Below are 12917 nucleotides of genomic sequence, written 5' to 3'. Positions count from 1 at the left end.
ACCTGAGTCCGGATATTCAAAACGAACTTATTGGCCTTTGCGCTAAACAGATTTCGGACGATATTGTCTCGAAGTGTAACGAAGCAAAATGTTTTGGCTTCATAGCAGATGAAGCCACCGATGCCAGTACAATGGAGCAAATGGCCATGTGTCTCCGTTATTTTGATGGAACAGGTCTACGTGAGGAGTTTCTAGGCTTTGCAGAATGTGAATCGACCACAGGCGAATCATTAGCAAATGCGTTTTTAGCCAACCTTGAGCGTGCGGGTGTGCACATCAATCACATGCGTGGCCAAGGATATGACGGCGCAGCCAACATGTCAGGGATCCAGGGGTGTACAAGCTAGGATTCGGCAGCGTATTTCTGGTGCAGTGTATACCCATTGCAAGGCACATAGCCTTAACTTGTCAATTATCCATGCCTCGAAGGAAATGTACGCCCGGAACATGATGGGGACTGTCCAGCAAATTGCTTTTGCGTTTAACTTTTCCGCCAAGCGCGTTCTAAGGTTCCAAGAAAACCTTGAGAATGACGCTGCTGCACGCGAAGAGATGGACCGGCGCACGAAGCTCCAATCTTTGTGCGAGACCCGCTGGGCCGCAAGGGCAGAGGCGTTGCACACGTTCCTGTGTTCATATAGGTATTTTCATAGTCAAACATTCAATACTTTGCAAATATAATGAATACTCTGATGAAAAGAACAGTTTTTAACTTATTTCATACTATATTTATAAACATGCATAAAACATTAAATATAATTTGTACTCTACATGATTGTATTAAAAACATAAGAACATTTTAAATTGAGTTTATATTCTCTGATTTTTGCGATTAAAATGACTGTAAATGCCTGAAATAGTACGTTTCAAAACAGCTTTATTAATTCTTTACTTCCATATTAAACTATTCATATTTCAGAGTTGTTGTGGGGTCATTGGACGAGCTAGCGAGCGACTATGGGGACACAAAAGCCGCGGGGTATAGCCGCTCAATACAGAACTTTGAGTTTGTCATAACATTGGTCGCGGTAGAGCATGCGTTGTCGGGTCATGTTAACATATCAAAGATCCTCCAGAAGAAAGACTGCGACTTGCTTGAGGCAGCCGAGGAAGCACGAGTTGTTATCACCATGCTGGAGGTATTTTCGTTATTTATATGTAATATGTATATACATAATATAGTATTAATATTGTATGTATGTATGATCATTTGCCGTTCAAGTTGTCTTGTTCCAGACATGTACGTAATGTCTATAGATATAGTATAATAATTCGACTTACTGGAATTAACAAATAAGTTTTACGCATAGCAACTCTCGAAAAAAAATAATTATGTACTATATGAAATGATCAAATAGCCATTAATATAAGACTTAGTATTATGTATGATTGTGTAATGGCTGGATTAATGCTTATAAACAATATGCGTTTATATGAATATCAAACCACCGCATTTCTGTGTGGTATTAAAACAGTATTCTGGTCATATTTATATTTATACATTTAACCGGAACTCATTACAGAATGAACGAAATGACGATATGCTGTGGGACCACCTATATGACAAAGCCGTTTCTCTAGCAGACGACATCGGTGTTGAGGCCACCGTTCCTCGTTGCCACGGTCGGCAAGCCAACAGACCAAACGCTCCGGCCCAAACCCCTTCGCAATTCTGGAGAGTCAACATGTATCTACCATTCGTAGACCATCTCATTGTGGAGTTGACGAATCGGCTGTTAAATCCACATGGAAGATTCGCTGCTCAGTATCTACTGCCAACAAAAGTACAAATTAGTTTGTCTTTAATTTTGTCTTATATTTATATTTTATATGACTAGTGAATTAATACATGTTTCAACAATGATATAGAGGATATTTGTTGACTTGAGTGTATGATCATGTTATCATTCACGAGTGCTCAGAGAAATAATATTTTCACGAGTAGCGAAACATGTTCTTTATTATTGATAATATATTGGCGTGTAGATATTATATCGTTAAATGTCTTCATCATATTGGTAATGATACAAACTAGTCGCGGTAAAAACAATTGCAAACTTTATAACCATGATTATTGTTTTATTATAACTATAGGCTGCTGGGCTCACACCTGCTCGGGCTGCAGAGATATACGCAGTGTACCAGCCAGACCTACCAGGGTGCGACCAGGAGACGTTCGTGCGGGAGTGCAACAGATGGACGGCTAAATGGACGACAACATCCCCTGCTCCATATCCATGCCTAGAATCAAGCTTGGGCGTGGCAACTGAGGCGTCCTATCCTAATATCCGGATATGCATGATGATTTTGTTGTGTATGCCTGTATCCACAGCTACGGCAGAGAGGTCGTTTTCAACGATGAAGCGGGTCAAGACCTACCTCCGAAATACCATGACCACAGAGAGGTTATCCGGGCTTGGGCTACTGAATATTTACCAGGAGCGAAACATTAACGTTGAGCAAGTGGTGGATGCTTTTGCCCGTCAAAAAGATCGTCGCCTTGCTCTTATTTTCAAAGTTTAACCATATTGTAGACGAAAACTTTGGTTAAGTGGTTGCATAAACACTTAATGAACTATCTGACGCCGCAACGAAAGAAGTTTGATATTATATGAATGTTATTTCAACTTTACAAAAATGTATAATGAAGTTAGTATTTGTTACGTATCGAATGTTAATATATGTGACTTTGCATTTTCCTTACATATTTCCATTAAAACCCCCCAGATATATTGCACGGTATAAGTCTTACAATTTTGATGCCATAATGCCCTCAGATGCCGTCTAAGACGGTCTGTGAATTAAAAAATTTCCGTGGGGGCATGCCCCCGGACCCTCCTAGAAAGGCGGGAGTATCTCGAATTATGGCCTGGCTACGCCCCTGGTTACAACAACATAAATTTCTGTAAATATGCGTTGAATGTAAAATAGAAACCAATAAAACTCATATGTTAAAGAAATGCAATCGGAACACCTCGGCCATTTGTCATGTAATATATCATAGGATGCATATCGACGGTTTACAATGTCAATATTATTTATATTTATCTGCATTGCAAGTAGTTCGCGTAGCAATATCAATTTCGCAGTTAAGCCTTACCCTAAGGGATCTTCAAAGTTATTTATGCAATAAAACATTTCGCTGGAAATCAGTTTGAAATGCAAATTACACGTTAAAATACTCCAATTTATTATTATTATTATTATTATTATTATTATTATTATTATTATTGTTAATTTTACAAACTTCTTGCACAAAAGCATCCGCATACATCCGATGTTGTTTTGGATGGGAAGAGGGCGATCGTGAGTTGTTCTAATTTAAATAAATGTTGTCACATATTTAGCACGGACCTATACACCGTTTACAGGTCGGTGACGTATTCAAATGGACATTAAAAATCAATTTCAACGTTGTAACTTCGAAGTTGTATCAACGTTCAACAACAAACCGTTTTTTATGACTACTACGACGCTGTTTTAATTTTGAAGCCGGTCCGAGGTTAGGATTTTTTTATTCGGACCAGTAATCAATTATTCATATTTATTATTGCACACTTAAAATGGTCAATTTGGGGGAAAATGACCTAGAAAACGCATTTGTGTACACGGTTCACCAAAAAGCGCATGTGACCGTATTGATGTCATGAAGCGAACTAATTTAAGATCACTGTTCACTTCAAATATTTTCTCTAAATATAGCGTTATTGCCGATTATTTATTTTCATTTTAATTAAAAGTTTTGCATACTTACATAATTAATTATACTTCATTGAAATTATTTAGTTTTATAAACCAAACTATAAAGAATAAGAAGTGGTGCGTTGTTGTGCTTTTTGCTGTTTCCGAAACAAGACAAATAATTTTGAATAAATGGTCGGAACAGTCGTTATTCTGGCCGTTATTCTTTAGTATTATTTACGCAAGGTAGGTTGTATTGCTAATTATAGAAAATGTTATCTTACAGAACTATTATTTAACCGTCTCCGTGGCCTAGTGGTTAAGCGTCCGCCTACGGAGCGGGAGGTCGTGGGTTCGATCCCTGGCCGCGTCATACCAAAAGACGTTAAAAATTGGTACAAGTAGCTCCCTTGCCTGGCGCTTGGCATTTAAAGGGTAGTGCTTGGAAAAGTGGTGTACTCAGTACTGGTTTAACCCAGGAAAGTTGTACCCCGTGTATCGGTGCTTTACACCGAGCACGTAAAAGAACCAAGGGGTCTCTTCGAAAAAAGAGCTAGGGTATCGCACCCGGACTTCCTTGTATCCCACCACTGTCTCTTCAGCGTGCTGTCCCTTCAGCAAAAACAAAGGACCCCATTGGAAATAAGTGCTTGCACTTTCATGGGTTATCCTTGACCGCAAGGTCTGAAGAAATACATACATACAACTACCCAACTTACAATTTCCGTTATAAAGTGTTGACTGCTTCAGACCGTTTTATTCTTCGCCGTGTTAACACGATAACTTTTCGGATTACTCGAACCTTTTCCTTGACGTGGACAAAAAAGAAAGATGATAGTCGCCGGCAAAACAATTTTTGCTTTTATGCTTGTCATTGCGCCATTCATGGTGCTGGGTAAGTGTTATGTATAATAGTATGCAAACATTTAATCTGATTATTAAAATATTAAAAGATTCATTCGCTGTAAGTTCCAGAATCCTCATTGTCGATTTGTCAACGTGGCAAAATATGTTCTCAATCTCAGGCACAGTTGTTTGTATTTGCTGCATAAAATGACTAATTGCCCGTGACTTTAAGAAAATCATTTACGAAGGTCCCATTCAGGGGATTTAGAAAATTTGCAGGTTTTGTATAAACGCCACCCCTGGAGATGGGAAAATGAAAATTCTTGGTGTCCTTAAAAGTGACTGTTTTCTGGGCATAAATGACCAAAGAAACCTGAGAGGATTATGTACAAGTATCTTTTTCTGCTCTCTGCAATGGTATTATTGGTATGTTTTTTTTTCTTGAGTCTATTTCCTCCCCTTGTCCCTGTCTGTCATGTAGTGTGTTGGCACGAACCAGCTGCCCGGCAATTTTAGTTGATTTGTGGGCGAGCTACTAGTCTTCTGGCAGTCATATGTTCAAGTCAACCCAGCGCGCTGCCACACTTTTCCTTTTGGGTTATATTTAGTAATCACCTGACCTCTCAACACACTAACATTTAAATTTGCATTCACATTGGAGTTATCAAAACTGAGAAATTTTGAGGACAAGCTAGTCAAAGTTGATATTAAATTATGTATGATTAGAAATTTACATGGACTTGTGGTATCGAAAGGGGCACCTTGCAAGTAATCTTTTGTTTGTCTTCTCCTCTGCAAGTGTTAAAGGATAATCAGGTTGGAAATTATTTCTGTTAACTTACAATTCAGACTAATAAATACTGTACAAAGAGAATCATCCATTTGTTAAACAAATTACCTAAGAAACTAAATTGATGCATATCTGCCAAAAAGTAGGCCTAGATCTTATAAATAACCTTGTACAAAAATGGAAATCTTCCTCTTGTTCTTGAAAAGAAGGTTGTGCTGTAATATTTCAGCTGATGTATGTACGAGCCCATCAGTGAAGTCGAGCACATACACCACTTCAGAAGCAAGCAGTTCTACCAACACAGTGTTTATTGTCCAGTTTTCGCTGTCCTGCAAGAATGGTGCCAAGGTACAAGTGACCCTTAAAATAGAGTCAGTGATTCTAGCTGAGGTCAATGGCAACACAGTAAAATGGCAAATATTTGCTTTTATTAATCACATAAATGCAACAGGCTGAAATAGGTATCATATTTAAGACAAATATAGCAGATATGGTGTAGTTTGATTTAAAGGTCATAGGCACTTTCAAGGACATTTACATTTTAATGCTTTTTTATGGAAGGCATATTTGGTATTAAGACTAAAATTTACTATTAAAAAAAATAACTAGACCAATTTCTACTTGTGATGGTTCAAATATCAAAATTCCTGTCACGTTTGTTAATAGCACCATGAGTTCCAAGTCAACACACCTGCAAATATATTGCTGCTATTCTGTACATTTATAATAAAAAAATATTAAGAGTAGAAACACCTTTGAAATATATTGGCAGTTCTTGAATAATTTGAGTAATGAGTTCCTTATTGATTTCTTTAAGATATACTTAGTAATTTAGTATCATTTTAATTTAAGAGATATGCTTATTCACTTTTGATGTATTTCAATATATATTTTTACCAATCAACTCTTTTTATGGAATTTGGTAAACATGCACGTAATCCATTCTCAGGATATTAAAGCAGTTATGCATGTGTATCATGTTGTGAAAGATTTATTACAGCATTTGATGTTTCCAGGATTTGACCCTGTATGCAGATATCAACGGAAAAACCGTTCCTGTGACAAGGAGTGCAGAAAATGAAAAATATCCATATCAGGTGAATTTCAATACCAAATACAACTGCAACGATTTGTCTTGCTCAGCATTCCGAGTCCTATACTCATTGTTATTCCTGAAAAGCCAGGTGCATATGCAGCATGCATATTTATAAAGTAATCTGTGCATTTAACTTTGCATAGAAGTTAAAACTCTTATTTTTTTGCTCAGGATCCATGGTTTTGAAACATGGGAATACAAAAGATGCATTCAAGACAGAAGCAGATTTAAATTAAGTTTAGAACACCTGGTTCATTATATACAAGGTGCTTTTACATAATTACATAATAATGCTTTCATATAATATCATGAACTAGAAGTAAAAATTCTGCTGTTTATATCCAAATATTAGATACAAATCATAGGCCACAGGCACTAGGCTCCAAATAGAAAAAAGACTTCATAAACTAGAGCATTTTTACTGGACATTTCAAGTAACCAGTCAACAGTAATGACTCTCAAACTCACTACCTTTACATTTAAGATGTTATTATAAATCCAAATTGAAATTCATGATGTTTAATGAAATATTTCCAATTTTATAATGGACTCCAGTATACTTAGTTTCAGTCTGAGCAAAACAATTTGTAATAATCAATCCACTGACCTAATGGAAAATTTTATGGTCAATACTCTTTTGTAATGAAAAATGCCCAAAATGGCAAACCATCAGGAATTTTACAAGCATATGGCCTTTGCATTTAGTGCAGTGTGAAGTTTTATTAATCGATTTATTCATTATATATAATGCAAAATGATTTACAATACCCGAATTTCAGGTGAGCTTCAGCGATGAGAACAAGAACCTCCCATCTGGATCATATGATGTAAAGTTTTATGATGAAGATGGATTCTCCAACTTGAGAAAGGTATGCACTCAGTTGCAGTTTGCTGCATAAAATATTAATGCTGAAAGTCTTAATTGTTTTTGGACTTTTATGAAATAAATGATTGATTACTGGTACTTGATATTAACTTAATAAAGTTGACTTAGATTTTTACCAAAAAGAGGCATGGTCATCTTCGGAAATGTTTTGTTTTTATTTAGACATAAAACTATATATAGGTTGAATGAGGCCTTTTGAAAGCTTCACATAACCAGGATATCTAATAGCTGAAAGGGGGGCTTTTCTTTGTTTGAGATATACTATGGTCAATTCTCAATATTGGGCATTTGTAGCCATTTTCACAATTCTAAGGGTGCTTTGTGCCATTCACAAATAAGGTGGATAAAAGCGCTGGTAGCAAGTACCATTCCTTTAACATGTTGTAAGGGTTTGCCTTGTGATTTTATTACAGGACGGGATGGTACTGAACATATGCAACTCTTATATGGCTTGTTAAAAAGTGCCTCTGTGTAACAAATTCTAAATCAGTTGGCCTAAAATTGGTATGTTTATTTTCCAGGCCCAGAGAAGCAGTGAGGGCACATCATCTGTCAAGTCTATCTTCTCCATCAACGTCAGCCACTCTGTGAGTATTATTTCTGGATTTTGTTTTGATTTTTTCAAGTTGTCTTTTTTCGAAGGAAAATGTCAGCAATTGTCAGAGCCTTCGTGGTGTTTTAGAAGCGATGTCAAGGTCATGCAAAATTTTAACATTGGCCATTACTCTTTAAACTGTTCAAAATATTAAAATGAAACTTGGTATAGACATTGCAAGAGACAATATACACATGTATAGTAAAGCCCTCTTGCATAAAACTGGCGTTAGCATTTGCTCTGCAGTGCTTTTAAGAACAATGCATAGCCACTGGACCCGTCAACATCCTATTTATGATATCAGAAAAAACAAACTATTTATAAGTTAGGATGGTAAAACCATGTACTGCTTGGTTTGATATTCTAATTGATTTGGTGACATTTGGAATTATTATTTAAATTAAGTATAATAAAAATGAATTTATATACAAAATAGAAAGGAAATGAAGTTTGTCAAATAGTCGCTATTTGGAACTCATTCTTTGTTTTTGATTTCAAGCATCCTAGCATTTGTTGCAGCTTCCTTGTTAAAGCTGCACTCTCACAGATTTACCCTGTCTACAACTTTTTTATTTTTTGTCTTTGAAAGAGCAAATTGTTGCGTAGATATCTGTAAACCAATGATATAACATTGCTGACAAAAAATCAGATTGTAGATTTGCATATTTCTGTTTGAAAATAATTGTTTTATGGCTTAAACCGTTACTAACGGGTTAAGAAAAATGCATAAAACATCAATTTTTGAACTTAAATATAAAAATCTGCGATCTAATTTTTTTGTCAGCAGTCTTATATAACTGGCTTCCATAGATTTTCGTAAAATATTGCTCGTTCCAATATAAAAAATAAAAAAGTTGTCAAAACGTTCAATCTGTGAGAGTGCAGCTTTAAAACAAACATTCTATAAATAGATTAAACTATTTGACCTTATGAATGCATGATTGTACACACTGTTTGAAATGAAATGACAATTAAAATTGAAGGGTAGAATTCTATCAAAATTAATCAATGAGCTTTTCTTGCATGTATGGAACAACTTAAAATGAAATAGTTCCGAATAAAGTCTGTTTGAAGTTTTATTGTAGATTAAAGAATGTAACCAATTTAATTTATGTTTTGTTTTCAGGGTGTATGGAAGGGCCCACTGGTACCCAGCGAACTTGTAGCCACTGCTACAGCAGTCCTTGTCTGGTTCCTGGCTTACTCTGCAAGAAATAGCCTGCAGTCTTCTTGAAAAGCAAACCATCTTTAGTGACATTTAATTAAATAATTTTAGGCCATCTTTAAAAAGAATTGTTTGCAATGGCTCAAACTCAAAGGGTTGAATATGCAAAACCTGTTTACAAATTTTATTTAAAACATTAAATATGTAAATAAAATACTTATTAAGTGTTTTTTTTCACTAGATCTTCATTTAAGTATTTGTAATTGTGTTTAACTACTTTGATAAAAAGAAATTGATTGGGCTACAAACAATGTTTTAAAGGATTATGCAAATATAACCCCCTTTTTTGTCAGATATTGAATCAATATTTATTTAATAGCTTTGAATTTGCATTTTGTGTAAAAAAAACAATAACATTAAATTAAGAAATAACAAAGTGCCTAGAACTGGAAAAGTGACAAATGATTTTCTAATTTCTGTAATCAAGCTCATTTTCCTTCCTCTATTAACCTATTTACATTTATATTTTCATTAGAGAGAGTGGAAAACTTTGTGGTTATTTTAATTTTCTAGCTTTTTGTATGCTTGATTTGTGTCTAAAAATAATATTGGAGTTCAGTGTTTTTATATGAAAAACAGTATGCAAATGAAGTCTGGATGTGGTTTTTATAGATAAAAAACAACCATGTTTCATTAGCGCTGCGAAAACCTTGTCATCCCGCACCCCTAGAAAACTAATCAACTTTCACAATTCGGGCAGAATAATTCTATTTGTGGATATTTTTATGGAAAATCGTCCAATGAAATTATTACTTCCTTCTAGAAGTTTTTTTCGGTTCCCTGAACGTTATACTCTCATTCAATTTGCCTGCATTCTCAGTGAAAACTTGCAGAAGGAATGGTGTGCATATAATTTGTTTAGTCGTTGTAACTTATGTATTGAAGATGCAGAAATAAGTGAAATAAAAATATTTTTATGTAAATGCGTTAATTTCTTTCTTCATATCGAAAAATCTTCATTCAATTCAACAAATATCTATTGTATACAACAAATAAAGTTTTACCTTAAGGTTTATTGATTCTGATTTTAGCAGCTGAAAATCATTTCCTGGTCGGAACAAAGTATTGATGTCCCTTCTGGAAGGCCAAGAGACACGTTTTTTACTCACGTTTTTTACTCACTACCTCTAGGGTGAGAGCTGGACAGCTTGACCACCTGCACCATTTTACATGTTGATGCTTTGCAATCAAAACTATTGGTACAAGCCAAAATGCCACACACGCACTTTATTCTTGTTGAATGATAATAGGACCGTAAACCATTTCTTGAAAAATCTTTTCTGAGTTCGCACTCTCTTTCTCTCCACATATATATATAGGTATAGGATTTGTCACGAATTGTCATATGATACACAATCTTAATTTATTCAACGATCTCATGAAATTTGTAACTAAGCGGCACTGGCACCGGATTTTCAAACTCAAACATTTTTTAAAAAATCAAAAAAATCTTATAATTGCTTACTAAAAATTATAATACCGAATATGTAAAAAAAATATTGACTGCATAATACTGTATACTAACATGGTATTGAACGCTTCTCTACCCGTGTCACGTAATCATCTTATTACTCAGTTCAAAAGAACTTCTGCAGATTGACAGTCATCGCAATCTAAGGACATGATATCCATCTTCAAAATAATCAACCTTAACCAGCGAAGAAATTCGCCGGTCATACGATTTTTTTTGACTTTATTCCCATTTTTCTGTTTTCCTTGATTTTCTACCACCCTTGATTTCCGGTTTCAGAGTAAGGTTTTATAACGGCTCATTTCATTGGTCCATGAACTCCGCGAGACATTTCGCGAATAAGTGTGAACAACTGTAATATTTGGACCGCAAGTGTTAATCACAGAGAAGTCTTTGACATTAAATTCCGCATTGAGTGACTTGAGCTTCTGTCAGACAATCTGAGTGTTGTTCACATTATCAAACCTTATTTGTTTGCTATTTTGTAGAAAAGATCTGCTGAGAAAATAAATTTGTTGGTTTATTATCCTTAAACTGTCAATTTACAAGTACTAAAGGACCTAAGAACGCCAAGAATACACCAGATTGCTCCATTGTTTTCAAAATATTCATACCCCCCCCCCCCCCAGCACAATCATGAATCCACATGAATAGAGGGCTAGATACGCCCCTGGAAATCAGTACTGTGTACGTTCAAGAGCCTCATCACAATGTTCCATTTGTCACCAGGTTGGATATAACCAAATTACTCTTGGATTGGAGGCAGACATCTTAATCCAGCAAACCAGTCTCTCACCCTTCTTGACTAGTACATTGGAAACGTTATCAGAAGATGAATCTCTAGAAAAATAATATCCAATTATAGGAATATATATTTATTTTAATTTTATTTATTATATTTTAAAAAAGAAATAATATATATATATATATATATATATATTTTTTTTTTTGGGGGGGGGGGGGGGGGTGCCAGGTGCGTTCCCCTATAGATGTTAATGGTTAGTAACTCAAATACCAAGAACAACAAAGTTTCTTCATTATATTTATCGATTTTACTTCGTTTCGAACAGTAAGAATTTAGCAATACAGTGAACTCGTAAATAGGAAATGTATTGTTATGTTGAGTGCAGAGTGACCGTTGTTTTCTGTTATAAATATGCCTTAATCTGTATAACCATTGCATTGAATCATTGCAAATTCATATTTCATGTGGACTTTCATTCATGATTTGCTTGATAACGGAGAAGAAGGGCCAAAATGTTAGAGTTTCAATTTGTTAACGATTTGAGATTTAAATACGCCGCCTTTTCATTCGACCAATCAAATCACATGTTACAAACTGAGCGAAAAACAACAACAAACCGGAAGTCAAGGGTGGTAGAAAATCCAGGAAATCAGAAAAATGGGAATAAAGTAAAAATAAAATCGTATGACCGGCGAATTTCTTCGCGGGTTAAGGTTGATTATTTTGAAGATGGATATCATGTCCTTAGATTGCGATGACTGTCGATCTGCAGAAGTTCTTTTGAACTGAGTAATAAGATGATTACGTGACCCGGGTAGAGAAGCGTTCAATACCATGTTAGTATATTATACAGTACAAAGTGCATATTTGAAAAAATAATATTTTTCAATATCTTTTTACATATTCGGTATTATAATTTTTAGTAAGCAATTATAAGATTTTTTTTGATTTAAAAAAAAATGTTTGAGTTTGAAAATCCGGTGCCAGTGCTAAGCGGCTGGCATTTATATGTTGACCAGTGTCTGTTTATTTTTCCACACATGCATTTTTCGGTAATAATGAGGAAAGATGACCTGGTTTACTTGCCCTGAAGATAAATCGAATACATAACTGACGAGGCAACGCTATTTCCCATGCTATATGCATTGCAAAAATGTAGAACTCTTAAAAGAATTTAAAAAAAATCCTGATCATTTTAATTCCGTGTTTAAGTAGAATGAATACTGAGATGATATCCATGAAAAATGAACAACTTCATTTAAATTAAATTTATTTTAAAAGCAAATTAGAAATTAGCGTATGACTAATTAAATTGTTGACAAACATGCAGAGTGATGTTGTTATATTGCACACGAGTTACACAGAAAAAATGTGATGGTTGTATTAAACCAGTATCAAGGTATAGCGTGTGATAAATGTATTTATAAAATGCACTAACAACTTACAAGAATTGATGCATCCACAGAATATTTTCTGCCGGACTTGATCATGATTTAACACCAGACACAACATGCAGATACTTTAAGCCAGAAACCAGCCATAACAACTACTTCTTGTTTCTATCTACAAAGTCTCAAAGATA

General features: G+C 35.0%; 1 protein-coding gene and 1 pseudogene across 1 annotated transcript; both read left to right on the top strand.

Annotated features, from left to right (window-relative positions):
- Nucleotides 1-96: 96 nt before the first annotated feature.
- On the top strand, nucleotides 97-2541 carry LOC128216169 (52 kDa repressor of the inhibitor of the protein kinase-like; annotated as a pseudogene).
- A 1904-nt stretch (nucleotides 2542-4445) lies between these two features.
- LOC128217632 (translocon-associated protein subunit delta-like) lies at nucleotides 4446-10042 on the top strand. Its single transcript, XM_052924899.1, has 6 exons — nucleotides 4446-4576; nucleotides 5547-5665; nucleotides 6334-6414; nucleotides 7193-7282; nucleotides 7821-7886; nucleotides 9021-10042. The coding sequence occupies exons 1-6, from the start codon at nucleotides 4513-4515 to the stop codon at nucleotides 9126-9128; spliced, it is 528 nt and encodes a 175-aa protein (XP_052780859.1). The 5' UTR covers nucleotides 4446-4512; the 3' UTR covers nucleotides 9129-10042.
- Nucleotides 10043-12917: the final 2875 nt, after the last annotated feature.

Source organism: Mya arenaria, chromosome 14 (genome assembly GCF_026914265.1).
Source record: "Mya arenaria isolate MELC-2E11 chromosome 14, ASM2691426v1".
Classification (NCBI taxonomy): Eukaryota; Metazoa; Mollusca; class Bivalvia; order Myida; family Myidae; genus Mya; species Mya arenaria.
Note: the sequence above shows the minus strand (reverse complement) of the source record. Positions and strands in the feature narration are given on the sequence as shown.